The sequence below is a fragment of the Gorilla gorilla genome, chromosome 8 (assembly GCF_029281585.2).
Source record: "Gorilla gorilla gorilla isolate KB3781 chromosome 8, NHGRI_mGorGor1-v2.1_pri, whole genome shotgun sequence".
In the NCBI taxonomy this organism is placed as follows: Eukaryota; Metazoa; Chordata; class Mammalia; order Primates; family Hominidae; genus Gorilla; species Gorilla gorilla.
The window spans coordinates 117,241,665-117,265,870 of NC_073232.2; the positions used below are offsets into that span (position 1 = coordinate 117,241,665).

A 24,206-nucleotide genomic window follows, 5' to 3' on the forward strand; every position below is an offset into this window, starting at 1 on the left:
TATTTTTTTCTTTATGACTGGCATATTTCACTTTGCATAATGTCTTCAAGGTTCATCCATGTAGCATGTGTCAGAATTTCCTTCCTTCCTAAGGCTGAATAATATTCCATTGTAGTGTATACCACATGTTGTTTATCCATTCATTCATTGATAGACACTTGGGTTGCTTTCACCTTTTGGCTATTGTAAATAATGCTGCTGTGAGCACTGGGTGAACGTATCTCTCTTTGAGACCTTGCTTTCAATTGCAAGAGTCTTGTTTCATGTTGCCACATTGCATTTTAGAATAGTCACGCCAATTTATACTTGCATCTTCACTCCACTGTCTGCCTACTTCACTCCACTGTCTTGGCCATGGTCACCAATACCCTCCACAATGCTACATTCAATGGTCAGTTCTTGGTACTCATCTTTCTTGACCATCAATTACAATTGACACAGCTGGACACTTTCACTTTTGGGTATTACTCAGACGTGGAATAGCTGGATCATATGATAATTCTGTTTTTAATTATTTGTTGAACCACCATACTGTTTTCTGTAGTGGCTGCACCATTTTTTGTTCCCACCAACAGTTCACAAGGGTTCCAACTTTTCACATCCCTGCCAACACTTGTTATTTTCTGATTTTTTATTTTTAAAAAGTAGCCATGAGTGTGAGGTTGTATCTCATTGTGGTTTTGATTTGCATTTCTTTTTTCTTTTTTCTTTTTCTTTTATTATTATACTTTAAGTTTTAGGGTGCATGTGCACAATGTGCAGGTTAGTTACATATGTATACATGTGCCATGCTGGTGCACTGCACCCACTAACTCATCATCTAGCATTAGGTATATCTCCCAGTGCTATCCCTCCCACCTCCCCCCCACCCCACAACAGTCCCCAGAGTGTGATGTTCCCCTTCCTGTGTCCATGTGATCTCATTGTTCAATTCCCACCTATGAGTGAGAATATGCGGTGTTTGGTTTTTTCTTCTTGCGATAGTTCACTGAGAATGATGATTTCCAATTTCATCCATGTCCCTACAAAGGACATGAACTCATCATTTTTATGGCTGCATAGTATTCCATGGTGTATATGTGCCACATTTTCTTAATCCAGTCTATCCTTGTTGGACATTTGGGTTGGTTCCAAGTCTTTGCTATTGTGAATAATGCCGCAATAAACATACGTGTGCATGTGTCTTTATAGCAGCATGATTTATAGTCCTTTGGGTATATACCCAGTAATGGGATGGCTGGGTCAAATGGTATTTCTAGTTCTAGATCCCTGAGGAATCGCCACACTGACTTCCACAATGGTTGAACTAGTTTACAGTCCCACCAATGGTGTAAAAGTGTTCCTGTTTCTCCACATCCTCTCCAGCACTGTTGTTTCCTGACATTTTAATGATTGCCATTCTAACTGGTGTGAGATGGTATCTCATTGTGGTTTTGATTTGCATTTCTGTGATGGCCAGTGATGATGAGCATTTTTTCATGTGTCTTTTGGCTGCATAAATGTCTTCTTTTGAGAAGTGTCTGTTCATGTCCTTTGCCCACTTTTTGATGGGGTCGTTTGTTTTTTTCTTGTAAATTTGTTTGAGTTCATTGTAGATTCTGGATATTAGCCCTTTGTCAGATGAGTAGGTTGCGAAAATTTTCTCCCATTTTGTGGGTTGCCTGTTCACTCTGATGGTAGTTTCTTTTGCTGTGCAGAAGCTCTTGAGTTTAATTAGATCCCATTTGTCAATTTTGTCTTTTGTTGCCATTGCTTTTGGTGTTTTAGACATGAAGTCCTTGCCCATGCCTATGTCCTGAATGGTAATGCCTAGGTTTTCTTCTAGGGTTTTGATGATTTTAGGTCTAACATTTAAGTCTTTAATCCATCTTGAATTAATTTTTGTATAAGGTGTAAGGAAGGGATCCAGTTTCAGCTTTCTACATATGGCTAGCCAGTTTTCCCAGCACCATTTATTAAATAGGGAATCCTTTCCCCATTGCTTGTTTTTCTCAGGTTTGTCAAAGATCAGATGGTTGTAGATATGCGGCATTATTTCTGAGGGCTCTGTTCTGTTCCACTGATCTATATCTTTGTTTTGGTACCAGTACCATGTTGTTTTGGTTATTGTAGCTTGTAGTGTAGTTTGAAGTCAGGTAGTGTGATGCCTCCAGCTTTGTTCTTTTGGCTTAGGATTGACTTGGCGATGCGGGCTCTTTTTTGGTTCCATATGAACTTTAAAGTAGTTTTTTCCAATTCTGTGAAGAAAGTCATTGGTAGCTTGATGGGGATGGCATTGAATCTGTAAATTACCTTGGGCAGTATGGCCATTTTCACGATATCGATTCTTCCTACCCATGAGCATGGAATGTTCTTCCATTTCTTTGTATCCTCTTTTATTTCCTTGAGCAGTGGTTTGTAGTTCTCCTTGAAGAGGTCCTTCATATCCCTTGTAAGTTGGATTCCTAGGTATTTTATTGTCTTTGAAGCAATTGTGAATGGGAGTTCACTCCTGATTTGGCTCTTTGTTTGACTGTTGTTGGTGTATAAGAATGCTTGTGATTTTTGTACATTGATTTTGTATCCTGAGACTTTGCTGAAGTTGCTTATCAGCTTAAGGAGATTTTGGGCTGAGACAATATGGTTTTCTAGATATACAATCATGTCGTCTGCAAACAGGGACAATTTGACTTCCTCTTTTCCTAATTGAATACCCTTTATTTCCTTCTCCTGCCTAATTGCCCTGGCGAGAACTTCCAACACTATGTTGAATAGGAGTGGTGAGAGAGGGCATCCCTGTCTTGTGCCAGTTTTCAAAGGGAATGCTTCCAGTTTTTGCCCATTCAGTATGATATTGGCTGTGGGTTTGTCATAGATAGCTCTTATTATTTTGAAATATGTCGTGCATTTCTATAATGATTAGTGATTTTGAACATCTTTTTATTTGCTCACTGGTCATTTGTATAGCTTTGGAGAAATATCTATTCAAGTCCTTTGCCCATTTTTTAAATAGAATTGTTTTCTTGTTATTTTTGTACTTTAATTTTTTTTCTTGAATAGCCTAAATGACTGCAGTTTTGTTGGTGTGCTTATGTTAAATCCTGAGGAACAAGTGTAAATAAGCTTAATATAATGGATTAGGGTGGAAAGGTGGGGAGTCTAATTTTGGCAAAGAGAATGGCATGTATTGTGGCCATAGGTGAGACAGGATATGTATAAGCATACATGCATATTGGTGTTCCGTGACATTTATATGTAGTTTACATATTTTACGTGTAATAATCCCAACTGCAGCATCATTGACATTTTGTGCTGGATAATTCTGTGTTGTGAGTCACTGTCCTGTGCTTTGTTACATGTTTTACAGCATCCCTCGCCTCTGCCCACTAGATACCGGAACTCTGTCCCCTGCCCCCAGCTGTGATAATTAACATATCTCCATATGTTTCAAAATGTCCCCTTGGCATGACCCCTTCTTTCCCCTCAGTTGAGAACCACTGTTCAAAGAATAAATGCTGGTATATTGTGAGTAAAAGCCGTATCTACAGTAGGCTCTGTTTGTATGGAAGTCAATATTCAACAACTTATCAATTATATCAGTGGGTTTAGCGGATAGCTATGCTGTCATTGTTTTATACTCTAAGAGCTCATATTGATATTATTGCTATTTCTTATTGAACACTAACTTTGCTAAAAGTCTACCATTAGGACTCAATTATACAGTAAATTACAGCCTTTCTTTTTTTATATTTAGAGAAAAGTCTACTTGCTCCTATTCTGAGAACGTGCCCAAAACATTGAACTAGAGTGTTTTCCTTGACTTTCTGGATCTCTGGCAGAGTGAGAGAGAGACTGAGAAACATTTAGCTTTCACTTGATTTTAATAGACTGCACAAAGGAAATAGAATAGGCAACTGAATAAAGTGACATATTCATCAATGATATTGTAAGACTCACTCAGCAGCAAGAAAGGGTGCATTGTGGAAAGATTTCTGGGGAGGATTTTGACATCTCCAATACTAATGTTGACTGGTTTAGACATAGATAAGCTGACAGGCTTTTGAGAGTATAAGCTGACTAAGCATAGCCCCTGCCTGACTCCTGACTTCCCTGAGTGTCCTTTGCAATTTGCAATATACCATTAAAATTAAAACCACTGTTATTCAACATTCTCAGGAATTTCCTTCAGAAAGCATTACAAGTTTTTTTTTTTTTCAAAAGATACTGCACCATTTGTATGTTGGTAATCTCTAAAGCTTGTCTATCTCTAATCTTGGACACAGACAATTCATTTACAGTGAATGGCTAAATCACAGGAACTTGATTGTATGCAGTTCTCACCCTAAGGCAGTGGCATGTTTAGTTTCCTCATGGGGTATAGTCATCCAACGAAGAGGTGAGAGTGTTCATTCAAAGCAGCAATTGTGTTTAGCAAATTGACAATTATCTACCAATTGGTGTTTACTCTGGCAGTATTCATGTTGGTTAATAGGGTGTGTTTTCTTAAAATATTACCAGAAATGCAAAATGCATGTAAAGTGAATGTAATATCTAAAACACTAAAATATGATGTTTTTCTCCCTGACAGTTTTCTGTGTTTTAAATTATGGCAAACAAACACACGTACAGACAACATGAGATTTACCCTCTTAACCCACTTCCACATGTACAATAGAGTGGTAACTATATGCACGTTGTACAGCATATCTCTAGAATTATTTCGTCTTGTGTGACTGAAATTTTATAACCATTGAACAGCAACTCCTCAGTCCCCTTTATGCCCACCTCTTGCAATTTTCTCCACAAAGTTCAGGAATGATGGGAGTCAAGAGGGAGGCAAATAATCCCCAAATCACCTCTATTTGTCTCCAACCTGCTTGGCATCACTTCTGACTTCAGTTGTGCTCTTATCCTAGATAATTTTTTTTTTTGGTTGGGGGGATGGGGTCTGGCTCTGTTGCCCAGGCTGGAGTGTAGTGGTGTGATCTCAACTGCCTGGGCTCAAGCCATCCTCCCACCTCAGCCTCCTGAGTAGCTGGCGCCATAAGTGCACACCACCACACCAGACTAATTTTTTTTTTTTTTTTTGATAGAGTTGAGGTTTCACCAAATTGCCTAGGCTGGTTCTGAACTCCTGAGCTCAAACAATCTGCCCACCTCAGGCTCCCAAAGTGCTGGGATTACTAGTGTGAGCCACCATACCTGGCCTTATCCTGGGTAATTTAAAGATAAAGGTTAGCATTTATTTAGTACTTATGTGCCTGGTAGTGTGCTAAGCCCCTTTAATCATTATCTCATTTAATCCTTTCAATAGTACTAGGAGGTAGGTACAATTACTATCTCCTTTTTTCTGTAGATGAGATAACAGACTTGGGATAATTGCGATGGAGTTTCACTCTTGTTGCCCAAGCTGGAGTGCAATGGTGCAATCTCGGCTCACTGCAACCTCTGCCTCCCAGGTTCAAGCAATTCTCCTGTCTCAGCCTCCCGAGTAGCTGGGATTACAGGCGCATGCCACCACACCCGGCTAATTTTTGTATTTTTAGTAGAGACAGGGTTTCATCATATTGGTCAGGCTGGTCTCGAACTCCTGACCTCAGGTGATCTACCCGCCTGGGCCTCCCAAAGTACTGGGGTTACAGGCATGAGCCACCGCGCCCGGCCTTGAGCAACTTTCTGTTTACACGTGAAATATCAGTCTGAGGAGCCTGATCTAAAGACATCTGCATTGAGAACCCATAACCTTAACAATCTGCGAAACCATATTTGAAAAAACCCTCTTCCCCTTCCAGCACACGTATACCCACTGCAGGTCTCATGTCAGGACAAACTGCTTTATAAAGAATCAAAGCAGAATGATGAACAAAACAAAATTAAAATCTCTAGTGGGATCTCTGTCCTGTTCATATTGCCAAAAATCACATAAATGCAGAACTCATGATATCTAAACAGCCATTGCCACAAATTATACACTAGATACCTATAATTATACATTGAAAGGTAAGCTTGTGAATGTCTTTGTTTTTGTAGAAACATGCTATCACAGCTTTAGCAAGAGTCACATGTCTCATTCATAAATTCAGTCCACAGATATATTTAATTTGGGCACAATGTTTTTTAAAAACCCAATTTTAAATATTTTGAGGGAATGATGTGTACTTTCCGATTTGACACAGTCCTCACCAGTCCTTGTCTTGGCTTGTCTGCTTCACTTGCTCACTTTACCTGCTTTGCCCTCGCAGGCATTGGGATTTGAAATCCATGTGTAACAAGAAAAATTTGGGTGGACATGGGATGATTTTCTTTATAGATTTGGTATGTGAATATACAATACACATATTTTACCTTGAGGCTTAACTTCTGACAAAATATTTGCTCTCTGATTATATTTATATAAATAATATGGCCTCCTCCTTTTTTATTTTTGAGCACCTACAACTAACCTATATCTTCCTCTTAGATTCCTACTCTTTTAATGCTTGATGCTCCTGTGGTCAGAAATTGAGATGAGTGAAGCTGCATTTTGGGCGGGTTTCTCAGAGATGCTTTCAAAAAGGATTTGTGTGTGTGTGTGTGTGTGTGTGTGTGTGTGTGTGTGTGTGTGTGTGTGTACAGAGCATGGAAGGTGTGGGTTTTGAGGCAATTAGAGGAGTAATAGGCAAGTTGCTTTTCTCCTGAGCCTCAGTTTCCTTATCTGTAAAATATAACTCATGATACCTACATCACATGATTTGTATGAGATTTTAATAAAAAATCAGGTAAAATGCCCAGCATAGGTTAGAAATCCAGAATATGTCAGTGTCTATTTCCCTTCCTTTCATTCTTCTCAAAAAGTTGAATTGAATAGAGACACTACCAGTGATATCAAAGTATATCAAATAATTTCTGATGAGAATGTCAGAGAAAGGTAGTAATAAAAATGTACTCTCACCAACAAAAGCTCCATAAAACTGCCACTCAATGTCAATATGCTTTATTATATATAAATTTCTTTATGTGTATGTGCACATAAATGCAGCATCTCTGTATATGTTAGTGTATGTGTGCTCACACGTATGTGTTGTGTGTGGATTAATGTGCATTTGGGTATGCAAGTGGGCTTGTGTGTGTCTCTGTGTGCATGTGTGCACAGAAAGAAACAGAGCTAGGGGAAGAAAATACATTGCACAAGATATTCAATGGTAACCCTCATTTAGTATATTGTAACTCACGGTATATAAAATAAAGTTCATTTATGGTGTTGGTCTTATCTTCTAATTAAAATCATAGGCATGAAGCTTTTTTATACCTGCATAAAATAAGCAGTTTAATTTTTCTGCACCAGGGGAAAAATGACTTCATTGCCTGTTATGTAGACCATTGGTACATGATATGGAGCAAGTGAGGCTGGTTATGAAAGCTTTTTTTTCTTTTTTTGTTTTGAGACAGAGTCTCACTCTGCCTGCCACCCAGGCTGGAGTGCAGTGGCGTGATCTTGGCTCACTGCAACCTCCACCTCTAGGGTTCAAGTGATTCTCGTGCCTCAGCCTCCTGAGTAGTGGGGATTACAGGTGTGTACCTCCACGCCCAGCTAATTTTTGTATTTTTGGTAGAGATGGGGTTTCACAATGTTGGCCAAGCTGGTCTTGAACTCCTGACCTGAAGTGATTCACCCGACTCGGCCTCCCAAAGAGCTGGGATTACAGGCATAAGCCAAAAAGCCTCCTTCTTACCCATTATATTCATCCTTTCAAACTCTGCGAGCACCACAGATGCTTCCTCAGAGGTTTTCTCAAGGGCAGCTTGAGTGCTTTGACCCGTTTCCCCTACCCCTACCCCTTCATAGTGCCATGGGAAGAGGAAGTTATTTGGTCTATGATTACTCTAAGAGTATTTCCCTGCATTATTCACACATGAGTGAAAAAAAGTTATTATACTGCTCCATTTCTTAAAAATTTGCTGATAACTAGTGATGACTTATTTCAATGAAGCCAAAGCAAATATTTGAGAAAAGAAAGTAAGCTTGTCTTAGAAGCTGTAAAGGAATAAAAGAGGGAAAGGACTGTGAATCTTAGCACTTAAAAGACCTAAATTTGTTTTAAAGCTTATTTTATAATACTAATATATGCTCTGGGTAACATTTTAAAAATCCTGCTAGTTAACACTTTTATTTTATAAGGTATGGAAATTTGGGGGGCTATATTTTATACTCTGGGCCTTATGGTTTAGACTACACGATAGAAAATTGGTGGCAACATATGCAAAGATAAGAAAAACTCTAAGAGGAAATAAATTCACTTGCTTATTTAGGATCTCAGAGAAGTTGAGTTGAGCTGGATAATAAATTCCAAAAGAGTTGTGCTGCTGATGAAGCCAGAGACATAAACAGGGGTGTAGATTTTGCTAAGATGTTTTAAGGATTTTGGAATATAGGAATATTGATTATGCCATGGAATGGTTTTAAGTGAGAGAATGTCAGAATCAGATTTATATTACAGGTTGATTGTTCTAGCCACAGTGTGAAACATGGATTGGAAGGGACAAGGCTAACATGGTAAGACTGGCTAGAGTTGTCTTACAGTAATCCAGGAGAGAGATTTGCATGTTTTGGACTAAGACAATCGCAATAGGTAGGGAGATAATGGATTTTGTGTTAAGAGTTAATTGAAAAGTAAAATACACTGTCCTCACGGACTTATTCTTTCAGAAGGTGAGAAAGCAGAGTCAAGGATGCATCTTGGGCTTTTTGCTAAACATGGATGTTGGTGGAAACGCTCATGGAGCTAGGGTATACCAGAGAAGCAGTAGGGCTGGAATCAGGTACCACTGTGCGGCATCTGGAGCTCAAGGTGCTTGTGGGGCATCTAAATAGAAGCATCTTCCAGGCAGCTCAGCTTCCAAATCTGTGACTGAGACTCAGAGATTTAGGAGTTTTCCCAAGGAGGTGATGATTTTCAAAAGGAAAAGGAAAAGAATCAGGAATGGAAGATGTCACTGAGTAATAGTATATTGAGTGCAAAAGAAGAAAGTCAAAGTGGAGGGTTAAGGAGTGGTCACAGTTAAAGGATAATAAGAGAAAATTGAGTATCCAAATGAAATGAAAAGGAAAAATAGATGAACATGGTGTTATGGAAGCCCCTGGAAGAGAATGTTTCAAAAAAGATGGAATTGTTGTGGTATCAAAGGCTGCTATGAGTTTAAATAATGGAAAAGTCTGAGTGTCTAAGCGTTTATTGGTTTAAATACTAAAAAGTTTGTCTATCTTTAGAGAGATCAATGTAATTGTGGCACTAGGGGTAGAAGCCAGATTGCACTGGCTGGAGGGGCAGTTTACTAGTAATAATAGCTATGACTGTTAAGAATGTACATTATGTTGGGAAGTGGAGGCAGGCAGATCACTTGAGGCCAGGAGTTCGAGACCAGCCTGGCCAACATGGCAAAACCCCATCTCTACTAAAAAACAACAAAAAAAGAATATACATTATGCCCTATGCTCAAAGCCAGTTTGGATATTATCAGAGTCAGGTTATTATTGAGGAAACTGAGGTTAGGTAACTTTCTCAAGATGATACAATATTAACAGAGAACTGTTGAGATTTGAACCTGGTCTCTCTGATGCCAAAGACTTTTCATTACAATATTTCTGTCCACTTGACTGGAAGATGATAAACCTTCTGTGGGAGAAATACTTGCTCAAGGACCTTTGGGGCTATATGCTTTGGAAAATATCTCTAACAAAGGAATCATAAAACCACTTAATTAAATGCATAAAACAATTCACAAAGAACAAAACAAACAATGGGATCATGGCAGCATGGCAGTAGGGGAGGGAGCTTCTCACAACTAAAGAACAATATAGGAAAAATGCTGTGATTAACAATGACATGGAGAATGGGATGGGGGAGAGAGAGAGAAAGAGAGAGAGAGACAGAGAGAGAGAAATGACTGTCCCAAGGTCAGGAGACAGAAGACCACAAAAAATGTTCCCGGAACTTCCAACACTATGTTGAATAGGAGTGTTGAGAGAGGGCATCTCTGTCTTGTGCCAGTTTTCAAAGGGAATGCTTCCAGTTTTTGCCCATTCAGTATGATATTGGCTGTGGGTTTGTCATAGATAGCTCTTATTATTTTGAGATACGTCCCATCAATACCTAATTTCTTGAGAGTTTTTAGCATGAAGCATTGTTGAATTTTGTCAAAGGCCTTTTCTGCATCTATTGAAATAATCCTGTGGTTTTTGTCTTTGGTTCTGTTTATATGCTGGATTATATTTATTGATTTGTGTATATTGAACCAGCCTTGCATTCCAGGGATGAAGCCCACTTGATCATGGTGGATAAGCTTTTTGATGTGCTGCTGGATTTGTTTTGCCAGTATTTTACTGAGGATTTTTGCATCAATGTTCATCAAGGATATTGGTCTAAAATTCTCTTTTTTGGTTGTGTCTCTGCCCAGCTTTGGTATGAGGATGATGCTGGCCTCATAAAATGAGTTAGGGAGGATTCCCTCTTTTTCTATTGATTGGAATAGTTTCAGAAGGAATGGTACCAGTTCCTCCTTGTACCTCTGGTAGAATTCAGCTGGGAATCCGTCTGGTCCTGGACTCTTTTTGGTTGGTAAGCTATTGATTATTGCCACAATTTCAGCTCCTGTTATTGGTCTATTCAGAGAGTCAACTTCTTCCTGGTTTAGTCTTGGGAGGGTGTATGTGTCGAGGAATTTATCCATTTCTTCTAGATTTTCTAGTTTATTTGTGTAGAGGTGTTTGTAGTATTCTCTGATGGTAGTTTGTATTTCTGTGGGATTGGTGGTGATATCCCCTTTATCATTTTTTATTGCATCTATTTGATTCTTCTCTCTTTTTTTCTTTATTAGTCTTGCTAGCAGTCTATCTATTTTGTTGATCCTTTCAAAAAACCAGCTCCTGGATTCATTAATTTTTTGAAGGGTTTTTTTGTGTCTCTATTTCCTTCAGTTCTGCTCTGATTTTAGTTATTTCTTGCCTTCTGCTAGCTTTTGAATGTGTTTGCTCTTGCTTTTCTAGTTCTTTTAATTGTGATGTTAGGGTGTCAATTTTGGATCTTTCCTGCTTTCTCTTGTGGGCATTTAGTGCTATAAATTTCCCTCTACACACTGCTTTGAATGTGTCCCAGAGATTCTGGTATGTTGTGTCTTTGTTCTCGTTGGTTTCAAAGAACATCTTTATTTCTGCCTTCATTTCATTATGTACTCAGTAGTCATTCAGCAGCAGGTTGTTCAGTTTCCATGTAGTTGAGCGGTTTTGAGTGAGATTCTTAATCCTGAGTTCTAGTTTGATTGCACTGTGGTCTGAGAGACAGTTTGTTATAATTTCTGTTCTTTTACATTTGCCAAGGAGTGTTTTACTTCCCACTATGTGGTCAATTTTGGAATAGGTGTGGTGTGGTGCTGAAAAGAATGTATATTCTTTTGATTTGGGGTGGAGAGTTCTGTAGATGTCTATTAGGTCCGCTTGGTGCAGAGCTGAGTTCAATTCCTGGGTATCCTTGTTAACTTTCTGTCTCGTTGATCTGTCTAATGTTGACAGTGGGGTGTTAAAGTCTCCCATTATTATTGTGTGGGAGTCTAAGTCTCTTTGTAGGTCACTCAGGACTTGCTTTATGAACCTGGGTGCTCCTGTATTGGGTGCATATATATTTAGGATAGTTAGCTCTTCTTGTTGAATGGATCCCTTTACCATTATGTAATGGCCTTCTTTGTCTCTTTTGATCTTTGTTGTTTTGAAGTCTGTTTTATCAGAGACTAGGATTGCAACCCCTGCCTTTTTTGTTTTCCGTTTGCTTGCTAGATCTTCCTCCATCCTTTTATTTTGAGCCTATGTGTGTCTCTGCATGTGAGATGGGTTTCCTGAATGCAGCACACTGATGGGTCTTGACTCTTTATCCAATTTGCCAGTCTGTGTCTTTTAATTGGAGCATTTAGTCCATTTACATTTAAAGTTAATATTGTGATGTGTGAATTTGATCCTGTCATTATGATGTTAGCTGGTTATTTTGCTTGTTAGTTGATGCAGTTTCTTCCTAGCCTCGATGGTCTTTACAATTTGGCATGATTTTGCAGTGGCTGGTACCGGCTGTTCCTTTCCATGTTTAGTGCTTCCTTCAGGAGCTCTCTTAGGGCAGGCCTGGTGGTGACAAAATCTCTCAGCCTTTGCTTGTCTGTAAAGTATTTTATTTCTCCTTCATTTATGAAGCTTAGTTTGGCTGGATATGAAATTCTGGGTTGAAAATTCTTTTCTTTAAGAATGTCGAATATCGGCCCCCACTCTCTTCTGGCTTGTAGAGTTTCTGCTGAGAGATCCCCTGTTAGGAGAAGGAAATAAAGGGTATTCAATTAGGAAAAGAGGAAGTCAAATTATCCTTGTTTGCAGATGACATGATTGTATATCTAGAAAACCCCATTGTCTCAGCCCAAAATCTCCTTAAGCTGATAAGCAACTTCAGCAAAGTCTCAGGATACAAAATCAATGTACAAAAATCACAAGCATTCTTATACACCAATAACAGACAAGCAGAGAGCCAAATCATGAGTGAACTCCCATTCACAATTGCTTCAAAGAGAATAAAATACCTGGGAATCCAACTTACAAGGGACGTGAAGGACCTCTTCAAGGAGAACTGCAAACCGCTGCTCAATGAAATAAAAGAGGATACAAAGAAATGGAAGAACATTCCATGCTAATGGGTAGGAAGAATCAGTATCATGAAAATGGCCATACTGCCCAAGGTAATTTATAGATTCAATGCCATCCCCATCAAGCTACCAGTGACTTTCTTCACAGAATTGGAAAAAACTACTTTAAAGTTCATATGGAACCAAAAAAGAGCCCGCATCGCCAAGTCAATCCTAAGCCAAAAGAACAAAGCTAGAGGCATCACGCTACCTGACTTCAAACTATACTACAAGGCTACAGTAACCCAAACAGCATGGTACTGGTACCAAAACAGAGATATAGATCAATGGAACAGAACAGAGCCCTCAGAAATAACGCCACATATCTACAACTGTCTGATCTTTGACAAACCTGAGAAAAACAAGCAATGGGGAAATGATTCCCTATTTAATAAATGGTGCTGGGAAAACTGGCTAGCCATATGTAGAAAGCTGAAACTGGATCCCTTCCTTACACCTTGTACAAAAATTAATTCAAGATGGATTAAAGACTTAAACGTTAGACCCAAAACCATAAAAACCCTAGAAGAAAACCTAGGCATTACCATTCAGGACATAGGCATGAGCAAGGACTTTATGTCTAAAACACCAAAAGCAATGGCAACAAAAGCCAAAATTGACAAATGGGATCTAATTAAACTCAAGAGCTTCTGCACAGCAAAAGAAACTACCATCAGAGTGAACAGGCAACCCACAAAATGGGAGAAAATTTTTGCAACCTACTCATCTGACAAAGGGCTAATATCCAGAATCTACAATGAACTCAAACAAATTTACAAGAAAAAAACAAACGACCCCATCAAAAAGTGGGCAAAGGACATGAACAGACACTTCTCAAAAGAAGACATTTATGCAGCCAAAAGACACATGAAAAAATGCTCATCATCACTGGCCATCACAGAAATGCAAATCAAAACCACAATGAGATACCATCTCACACCAGTTAGAATGGCAATCATTAAAAAGTCAGGAAACAACAGGTGCTGGAGAGGATGTGGAGAAATAGGAACACTTTTACACTGTTGGTGGGACTGTAAACTAGTTCAACCATTGTGGAAGTCAGTGTGGCGATTCCTCAGGGATCTAGAACTAGAAATCCCATTTGACCCAGCCATCCCATTACTGGGTATATACCCAAAGGACTATAAATCATGCTGCTATAAAGACACATGCACACGTATGTTTATTGTGGCACTATTCACAATAGCAAAGACTTGGAACCAACCCAAATGTCCAACAAGGATAGACTGGATTAAGAAAATGTGGCACATATACACCATGGAATACTATGCAGCCATAAAAATGATGAGTTCATGTCCTTTGTAGGGACATGGATGAAATTGGAAATCATCATTCTCAGTGAACTATTGCAAGAACAAAAAACCAAACACCGCATATTCTCACTTATAGGTGGGAATTGAACAATGAGATCACATGGACACAGGAAGGGGAACATCACACTCTGGGGACTGTTGTGGGGTGGGGGAAGAGGGGAGGGATAGCATTAGGAGATATACCTAATGCTAAATGACGAGTTAATGGATGCAGCACACCAGCATGGCACATGTATACATATGTAACTAACCTGCACATTGTGCACATATACCCTAAAACTTAAAGTATAATAATAAAAAAAAAAATGTTCCCGGTGCTTAAAAGATGGACATCAAAAATGAAACCTCCTTCTATATGCTTCTAGCCTTGCCCCCTATTTTTACCTCAGTTCGACAATGAGAGACTAAATCAGGAGAAAAGTTAATACAAGTATTTTTTACAGAGGCCCAGTTGCCCCTTTATATGCTATGGTGTAGAAATTCAGATGACTTATTTATGATTAAAGTTATTATATTTATTATTTCCTACTAACTCTGTCTATATTTGTCCCTCTGTCCTTTCTTTAGATTATGCTTCTCAGTGATCCTGAGATGGAGAGCAGCATATTGATCAGCTCAGACGAAGGGGCGACCTATCAGAAGTATCGGCTCACCTTCTATATCCAGAGCCTGCTCTTTCATCCCAAGCAAGAGGACTGGGTGCTGGCCTACAGTTTGGATCAAAAGGTGAATAAATACTATTTTCATTTACTTCTTGTCATCCAGGTACCACCATGTGAAAATCACTTGCTTGCTTAATCCTGATTTTGGAGGGAATTCAGTGACATTTCATCATTCCAACCCAAATCATTTCATGATTGATTTTGTCTGCAGCAACTAACGTTCCTTTCTGCTCTTAAGTATCAAAATATGTAGACAGGTATATTTCACTTATTGACAATGCTATTATTTACTTTTCTTTTTTCTTTTTTTTTTTTTTTGAGACAGTCTCGCTCTTTCACCAGGCTGGAGTGCAGTGGCGCGATCTTGGCTCACTGTAACCTCCGCCTCCTGGGTTCAAGCAATTCTCCTGCCTCAGCCTCCTGGGTTCAAGCAATTCTCCTGCCTCAGCCTCCTGAGTGGCTCGGATTACAGGTGCCCACCGCCATGCCCAGCTAATTTTTGTATTTTTAGTAGAGACGGGGTTTCACCAAGTTGGCCAGGATGGTCTCGATCTCTTAACCTCGTGATCCGCCCGCCTCGGCCTCCCAAAGTGCTGGGATTACAGGCGTGAGTCACCGTATTTCACATTTTTAAAATCACTTTCTTTATAATTTTACTCATTTGACCTTATTCAAAACAACCCTGTGAAAGAAGTAGGACATACATAATATTTTATAGTGACATAGTAAACAAAAGTACAGAAAAGCTAAGGCTTATTCAAACCCTCCAAGCTAGAAGATGAGGAGCCAGGGCTTAAGTACATGTTATCAGATTCCACCTCGAGGCATATTCCATCACACTATGCCACCTTGATTTGGTGACATTGGAATATACCATTGCTGTTAGTTGAGTTATAGAAGGGAAGCTTCAAACAAAGTCTATTTTGTTATTTTCTAAAAATACATTAAAGATCTAATGACCCCAATAAGACCTCCTTCTTGAGCTCCAAATACATATATTCAGCTGCATACATACCATTGTCTGTCTCTTGTATGCCTCAAAACCTCTCACCTAAATGTATTCTAGAAATGAACTGGAGATCTCGCCACAGCATAGCTGGCTCTCTTCCAGTATTCCCTATCTCTAGCCATTTAATTGCAAAATTAGAAACCTAAGGAGTATCTTTAATATTTCCTTGTTCTAAACCCACCATCTGTGATCAATCATGGGATCTAATACCTTTTTATTCCATCCACTTCTTTCTGTTACCACTTCTAAATATCTTTTGATTCCATCCTCTTCTTTCTGTTACCACCACTACTCAAATATAAGTTTTGTTTGTCATCTGAATGATTGCTAGAGTCTCTTCCAGTATGTTAATACTACAACCTGAAAAAATGTTTCCCAAATATAATGATTGTGTGCCTTTGCTTAAACCCTTCTCACATTTCCTCTTTGTTCACAAACTAAAGACCACAGTCCCCAGTAGATATTACCAGCCCCTGCCTGGTCTGGTCCCTCCTTCTCTCTCCTGGCTCACTGTTATCACTTCCCCTTGAATCTTTCAGTTGCTTGCCCTACCTCTCCCCCTTGCTCCCTTCCCTGTGCCTGGAATTCTCTTCTTTAATGTAAGTCTCATCATCATCAGATCTCAGATCCAGCATCACTTCCTCAGGACACCTTCCGTAAACTCCCTGATGAAATCAAATCCCTTTTGATGTTCTTTTACATAGCACTATGTATCCCTCATTCAGAACACTTGTCACAAATGAGATTTTGTGTTGATTTTTGGGGTCATCTGCATTCCTCACTAGATTACAAGCTCTATCTTGTAATCAGTCCTCAGTGTCTATCCGTTAGATGAATGAATTAGTGGATGAATGCTTAAATTCTGTAGTTCTCTATATTTGATCAACTTATACTTAAGAAAAGAGATTTTAGATGATTTCCTCTTTGTATTTCCTGACATCTCCAGAATCGTACTACAGTGCTTGATGCCAAACTATTATGTAATAATGTTGTGGAATCAATCAGTGAAAGGAAACAGATAATTCTGAGCACTGTCTTACATAGAGATATCCACAGAACAACCTTGGTTGAAATAGCTTCTTCACTCTGCTCTCTTAAATACTGAAACAGTTGCTCCTCAGTGTATATTTGAATATGTGATTGTGAATTTGTGTGTGTGTGTATGTGTGCATGCGATCATGTGATGTCAGCACCTTTAAACAATAATTTCAACATAACCTTTCTATGTCTCGTTAACCAAGCCTCATGGTGGGTGCCAGGTGCTTAATGCAATCCCCTAAGGACACCCACATGACATTTGCAGAGGAAAAGCCACTGCAAATATATTTCTTTCATGGCATCAAGTGGATATTGTATGAAAGACTTAGCCAAATGTCAGATAGTCTGTGACTTTAGAGGCTTAGTATAGCCAGAAATTTTGAAACAGTATTGAAAAAAGTAAATTATTCAGATGTCATTAAATGGTTGGATGGTAATTTATTTATAAGAAGCTCAGACCTCTTAAAGCTTATTTTTATTTCTACAGAGGCAAGCTAGGTTAGAGGCAACAGACTTCTCATACCAAGAGGTTGATAAACCAAATGCAATATGTCTCCTGTGTATCTAAGAGTATCCTTTTCCTCCATCTCCACAGCACTGAGAACATCTGGGGCATTGCTCATGAAGTACCCTTATGGATATAATGCATTCAAAATACTTTCAGTCTTGGTGGCTGCTCTTTCACTTGCTAAAAATATTTGAAAATGTGGCAGTGGGTGTTGATGGATTTTTCTAATCACACTGCACATTTCTAGATATATTATTCCTTAGGTACTCTTTCTTGTTGACATCTTTTGCGTAAAGTGGCTGAATGTTCTTCAGGCCCATAAAGTTTCTAACCAGTGCTTGGCCATTCTTCTTTTAAATAAATGATGTGCGAAAGCAGATGATGCCCCTGGCAACACTTGCAGAGATGGCATAAAACACCTAGCCCCAGTCATCCAGGTTGCAGAAGAGTTTTTCTTTATTTTGGGGGTAATTTAGTAGTTTAGAGTCAAGGAGAGTGATGCTGTGCAGCAGCAAATGAAAATGCAAGTGTAGTTGAGATTGATATACAAATGTGTTATTTCAGACTAGAGCCTTCTCTGATGTGCATGCATGAAGGCAGCTGTTTCCTTCTAGAGAAAATGAAAAGTGCTAGTATTAAAGTAACTGCAGCATCAAAGGGAGATGTTTGTGGTGAGGAGTGAATCGATGTTTCCATTATTGTGCCTTTGATGAAATGCACTAGAAATTTCTTTAGAGTTCGTAAGGCTATCTCGTTATGTTGTATGTATTACAAAAGACCTAATTGAATGATATTTTAAAGGGACAGTATCCAATTGCTTTACTTTCCCAAATGCTACCCCAAAGCTACAGAAGACTTGCCAGTAGATCTCACTCAGTAAAGGCACTGCTGGAGAATTAAGGAAATACCTTCTGGATAAAACAAAATTGCATCTAGAAATCGAGAGATGCACATCACACTCTGCTAGTGATATGTGGGTGTTGGGTTGTGAGTTAACTGGGAAACATATCTACCTGATACCGGCCAAGGCCTGGGTGTGGGGAAGATCTTCTGAGTCCTCCAAAGCTGCAAAGGGGTGGGGGGCAAATGTACCTTCCATTTGACCTTGCTGGAGGGTCATACCTCTGCAATCCTGATGCACCCCAGTCTACTAAAGTCCTTTCTGATTTCTGGTCAGCTTAATTTGGGCATTTGATCAATTCCTTCTATTCTGACCATCTTATGAGCTTCCCCACTCCTTCTACCTCCCACGCCAGCTCCTTCTCTGGCCTATAGATTCTCCTGCCATCTTGCATTTTAATTTAAAAGGACTCAGTAAAGACAAGAGATTCATTCTTGGGTATCTTTGTAGATATTTTATAAGAATTTCTGAAGTTTAAAAAAGCAGTGGAAGTAATAGGTTATGGTTGACCAAATTGGAAATGACAAAAGAAAAGCTACTCCCCTCCCTCCATCTTAGAACGAAAGCTCTATAACTTCGTTTGAGGGCTGTGTCTTTGTCAGTTATTTAAGCGGTAGGATTCTCTTTTGTTTCCATCAGGCTATTTCCTCACTGATGACTGAAACAGCTTACACTGTGATGTGTTTAGATTAGCTGGAGGGCTCAATAATCTTATTAAAACTGAGACTTTTGGAAAGATTTTGAGATAGGTTTTGAAGACAGTGCAATCCTAGAAATATAGCTGCTGTTCTCATTGCTGTACAGAGCTGAATGTTTAAACATTCCTCATTTTGACAAGAGACTGCAGTTTTTTAAAAAATGGGCACATGCTCATGTATTCACAGATGCATACATCCTGGCACAGGGGGCCTTCCGTAGGAGAAGGAGAGCTGAAAATAGCTATTTTTTTTCTGCGTGAGAGGTAGGATTGCAAAGCTCTCTAATACCGTTTATATTCTTGGCAAAATGAAACTTTAACAGATACAGCTGGGTTTGGAGATCAGAGATGAACTCAATGGGATTGCAGACTCCATTGTTTTCAGACACTTCTGGGCCACAATGGTCTAGAATTGCCCGTAATTTTGATGTAAAAAGCACTTTCTGAAACGCTAGCACACATAATGAAGGGTTGCTGTTATAGTATTAATAGTTGGGGAGTGGGCATGCAGCTAAGGATTTTTGTTGATCACCTCCTATCTGACAAGTTCAATAGTAGCTGACAGATTGACAGACTGGTTAAGCAGCTGATGCAGTGTTAGGCGTGGTAGCTGGCAACACAGGACCCAGTACAGAAGAGGTGCTTGTCCCACGCAGGCTTTGCCAATTGGACTGTAACTGGGGCAGGTGTTGGAGTGTATCTGGATTTCAGAGGGCCTAAAAATTCAAAAGGAAATGTAAACTTGACTTCTGGAATGCTGGATCCAAAGAAACTGTGACTTTCATTTATATTCTCATTTAAAACCCTCAGATTAAAAATGTAATTGTGTTGAGATCCTCCAGGATTAGTAGGCGATGATAACTTTCTCAGTAGCTATTGGCAGAAGCAGGCTTCCTGTCTCCTCACCTGGTGGAGATAAAGCTGCTGGGGATTAACTAGGGATGACCATGGCTTTGAAGCTTTTCCTCTGAGGAATATGAGTGGGACTAAAGGGCACTTTTCACTTAAAGAAAAACATTGCATTTTTATTAGGTCCTTTTCCATTCTTATAAAAATGATTTATATATAATTTAAGAGAAATATCTCTAGCTCTGCTCACCTACAGCAAGTGGCCACTGCTCTTACAGGTGTCTCATTAGTACAATGGAGGTGTGCTATCTTCATCACCATAGAAACACCAGGAGGTAGAGCAACCACCTAATGGGTGTGGCCCATTATCAGAGATACCCTGTGATACTTGAATGTTACCACTGATCTATTTGAGCAGAGTTCTGAATGACAAAACTGGTTTAATGTTAGCTATGAACTTGTATTCAGTGAGAGAAGGGCAGTAAGGATCTCCATTCATGTCAGTGTTGTTTTCAAGAACATTCATTCGAATGAACAACCTTTAGCAAAATGTGGCTCTGGTGGCCTGTGTCACCCAAAGCATGCTTTTTCTTTTCTTTTTTAATTTTTCGAAATGGAGTCTTGCTCTGTTACCCATGCTGGAGTAAAGTGATGCAATATTGGCTCACTGCAACCTCCATCTCCTCGATTCAAGCGATTCTTGGGTTCAAGCCTCCTGAGTAGCTGGGATTACAGGCACCTGCCACCAGACCCGGCTAATTTTTATATTTTTATGTAGAGATGAGGTTTTGCCATGTTAGCCAGGCTGGTCTCAAGCTCTTGACCTCAGGTGATCTGCCCTCCTCGGCCTCCCAAAATACTTGAATTTACAGGTGTGAACCATGCACCGCACCCAGCCCCAAGCATGCTTTTTCTATATGATATCCTAGACTTTCTGGTCTCTTCTTCACCTTCTTGGTGTCCATTTTAGTAACCTGATACATTTATTAGAGGGAAAATCACATTTGCGGAAATAACGAATGGAAGATACGGCATGTATATGCTTTAAGAAGCGTACTCAGGCAGGCAACAGTACCTTTCCCAAAGCAATTATGTTCCCATGATAGAAATTCAGCCATGGCAGTGTTTTAGTTAAGATGGGTGGCTCCAGCCACAGGTGCTCCAGGAGGTAGAGCAATGCAGCCTCAGGTTTCCCTGTGTACTTTCATCTGCTTCCTCTATGAGCTGACCTTGTCTTTATGTACGTGCTGTTTTTTTCTGTTAATAACACTGACCTAGTGCTGACTACTTTGCTTGAATCCAGATCCTAGATTTCTCGTTTTCCAGTTGGACTCAGGAATTCTTCTGCTTGTCCCTTCCTTTGCAAGTCCCTATGACCTTAAGCTCTTGTCTGCCCGACCAGGCCAGGCCACTTACGCTCCCTCCATTCTCTGCCTATATCTTGACCACTCACTGTGGTATGAAGGCACCTGGCCTTTTAAACTCAGGGTCATTCTTTCAATTTTAAAAATGGGATTTTAACATACATACCGAAAAGCATACATCTCATGAGTCTGATGAATTTTCATTAACTGAATACACTCATGAAACCAGCAACCTGATCAAGAAACACCACTGGCATCTGAGAATTACTTGCGTGCTTTTTCAGCCACTACCTTCCACCCTCAGTGGAGCCACTCTCTGTCAAGGTCATTTTTTATTTCATGCAGACAGCTAAACTAGGAAAGCAACAGATAGAAAATAAGTTTTCTCAAAAGAAATGTTAGAAGGTAGCAAGGGAGGTAAACAATAGAGAAGAAGAAATACTTTAAATGTTAATATTAGAGAACTAGACTAAACCAAATACAAGAATTTATTGACATTCAGTAATCCCAGTTAATCAAGAAAATTCATAAGGACAATTTGAAAAAATTTTCATTTAAAATTAACAGGTTTCAGTTTTTAAAATGTATCACTTTCTGTACGATAATTATAATACCCAGTGTCGGGTATTATATTTTGAAATAGTATTGATGGGTGTGCAAATGAATTTTCCTTCCTGGAAAATATCTTGGCAATATATATCAGAAAACATACACATATTCATAACTTTAACCCAATGGTTCAGTTCAGAAGCTCTAGGCATAACAATGCTTATCAAAGTCATTTATAATGGGAAAAACTAGGAAGAAACTTACTGCCTAACATTAAGGGACTTTAAATTATGGTATATACATTTACTGGGGTATTATGCAACCATTAAAATAGTGACCATAATATCCATGTAGCAACATAGGTATATATTAATACCTATTAAATACATATAGGCATATCTTGGACATATTGTGGATTCAGTTCCAGGCCACTAAAATGAAGCAAATATCACAATATAGCAAGTCACATGAACTTTTTGGTTTCCCCATGCGTATAAAAGTTATTTTTATGCTATACTGTAGTCTATTAAGTGTATAATTGCATTACGTCTAAAAAATATACATATCTCAACTTAAAAATACCTTATTGCTAAAAAATGCTAATGATCATCTGAGCCTTAAGCAAATTATAATCTTTTTGCTGCTGGAGGATCTTATCTTGTTATAGATGCCTGCTAAGGGTGGTGGTTGCTGAAGACTGGGGTGGCTGTGGTGATTTCTTAAAATGAGGTAACAGTGAAGTTTGCTGCACTGACAACTCTTCGTTTCAGGAAAGATTTTTCTGTAACATGCAATGCTGTTTGACAGTTTTTTACCCACAGTATAACTTCTTTCAAAATTGGAGTCAATCCTCTCCACCCCTGCAACCCTGATAAATCTTGCTTTATCAAGTACGTTTATGGAATATTTAAAATTCTTTCTTGTCATTTCAACAATGTTTACAGCATCTTTACTGAGAGTAGATTCCATCTCAAGAAACCACTTTCTTGGCTCATCTGTAAGTAGCAACTCCTTATCTGTTCAAGTTTTATCGTGAGATTGCCGCAATTTAGTCACTTCTTCAGGCTCCACTTATAATTCTACTATTCTTGCTATTTCTACTGTGTCTACAGTTACTTCCCCCACTGAAGTCTTGAACCTCTCAAAGTCATCCATGAGAGTTGGAATCAACTTCTTTCAAGCTCCTGTTCATGTTGATATTTTGATCTCCTCCCATGAATGTTCTTAAAGGCATCTAGAATGATGAATGCTTTCCAGGAGGTTTTCAATTTACTTTGCCCAGCTCCATCAGAGAAATCACTGTCTATGGCAGCTATAGTCTTATGAAATGTATTTCTTAAAATAATAAGACTTGAAAGTTGAAATTGCTATTTGATCCATGGTCTGCACAGTGGATATTGTGTTAACAGGCATGAAAATAACAATCTATTTGTAAATCTCCATCAGAGCTCTTGAGTGACCAGGTGCATTGTTAATAAGCAGTAATAGTTTGGGAGGAATCTTTTTTTCTTAGTAGTAGGTCTCAACAGTGGGCTTAAAATATTCAGTAAACTATACTGTAAACAGATGTGCTGTCATGCAGGCTTTGCTTGTCCATTTATAGAGCACAGGCAGAGGAGATTTAGCATAATTTTTAAGGGCCCTAGGATTTTTCAAATCATAACTGAGCATTGACTTCAACTTAAAGTCGTCAGCAGCGTTAGCCTGGGTGAGTCTTCCGTCCTTTGAAGCTTTGAAGCCAGGCATTGACTTCTCCTCTCTAGCTGTGAAAGTCCTAGATGACACTGTCTTCCAATAGAAGGCTGCTCATTGAAAATCTTGTTTTGTGTATCCACCATCATCCATGATCTTAGCTAGATCTTCTGGATAACTTGCTGCAACTTCTCCATCAGCACTTGCTGCTTTACCTTTCACTTGTATGTTATGGAGATGGCTTATTTCCTTCAACCTCATGAACCAGCTTCTGCTACTTCAAACTTTTCTTCTGTAGCTCCTTCACCTCTCTCAGCCTTCATAGAATTGAAGAGAGGGCTTTGTTCCAGATTAGGCTTTAGCTTAATGGAATGTTGTGGGTGATTTGATCTTGTATCTAGGCCACTAAAACTTTCTTTATATCAGCAATAAGGCTGTTTAATTTTCTTATCATTTGTGTGTTCACTGGAGTAGGACTTGTAATTTCCTTCAAAAACTTTTCCTTTGCATTCACAATGTGGCTGTTTGGCGCAAGAGACTTCACTCTCAGCCTCCTGGCTTTCAACGTGCCTTCCTTACTGAGCTTAATCATCCCTAGCTTTTGATTTAAAGTGAGAAACATGCAACTCTTTCACATGAACACTTAGAAGCCATTGTAGGGCTATAAATTGGCCTGATTTGAATGTTGTTATGTCTTAGGGAATAGGGGTGCCTGAAGACAGGGAGAGAGATAGGAGAATTGTCAGTAGATGGAGCAGTTAGGACACACACATTTATGGATTAAGTGAACCATTTTCTATAGGTGTAATTTGTGGTGCACCTATACAAAACAATTACAATGATAACATCAAAGAACACTGATCACAGATCATCATAACAGATATAATAATAATGAAAAAGTTTGCAATGTTGTGAGAATTCCAAAAATGTGGTG

At 39.1% G+C, this 24,206-nt stretch overlaps 1 protein-coding gene across 1 annotated transcript in view; it reads left to right on the plus strand.

Moving 5' to 3' along the window:
- The window catches only part of SORCS3 (sortilin related VPS10 domain containing receptor 3), a 627,364-nt gene that overhangs the window by 325,443 nt on the left and 277,715 nt on the right, over positions 1–24,206 (plus strand). Inside the window, exon 4 of the mRNA XM_055352055.2 lies at positions 14,571–14,729. Within this exon, the coding sequence (XP_055208030.2) occupies positions 14,571–14,729 (159 nt within the window). The remainder of the gene's footprint in view (positions 1–14,570; positions 14,730–24,206) is intronic.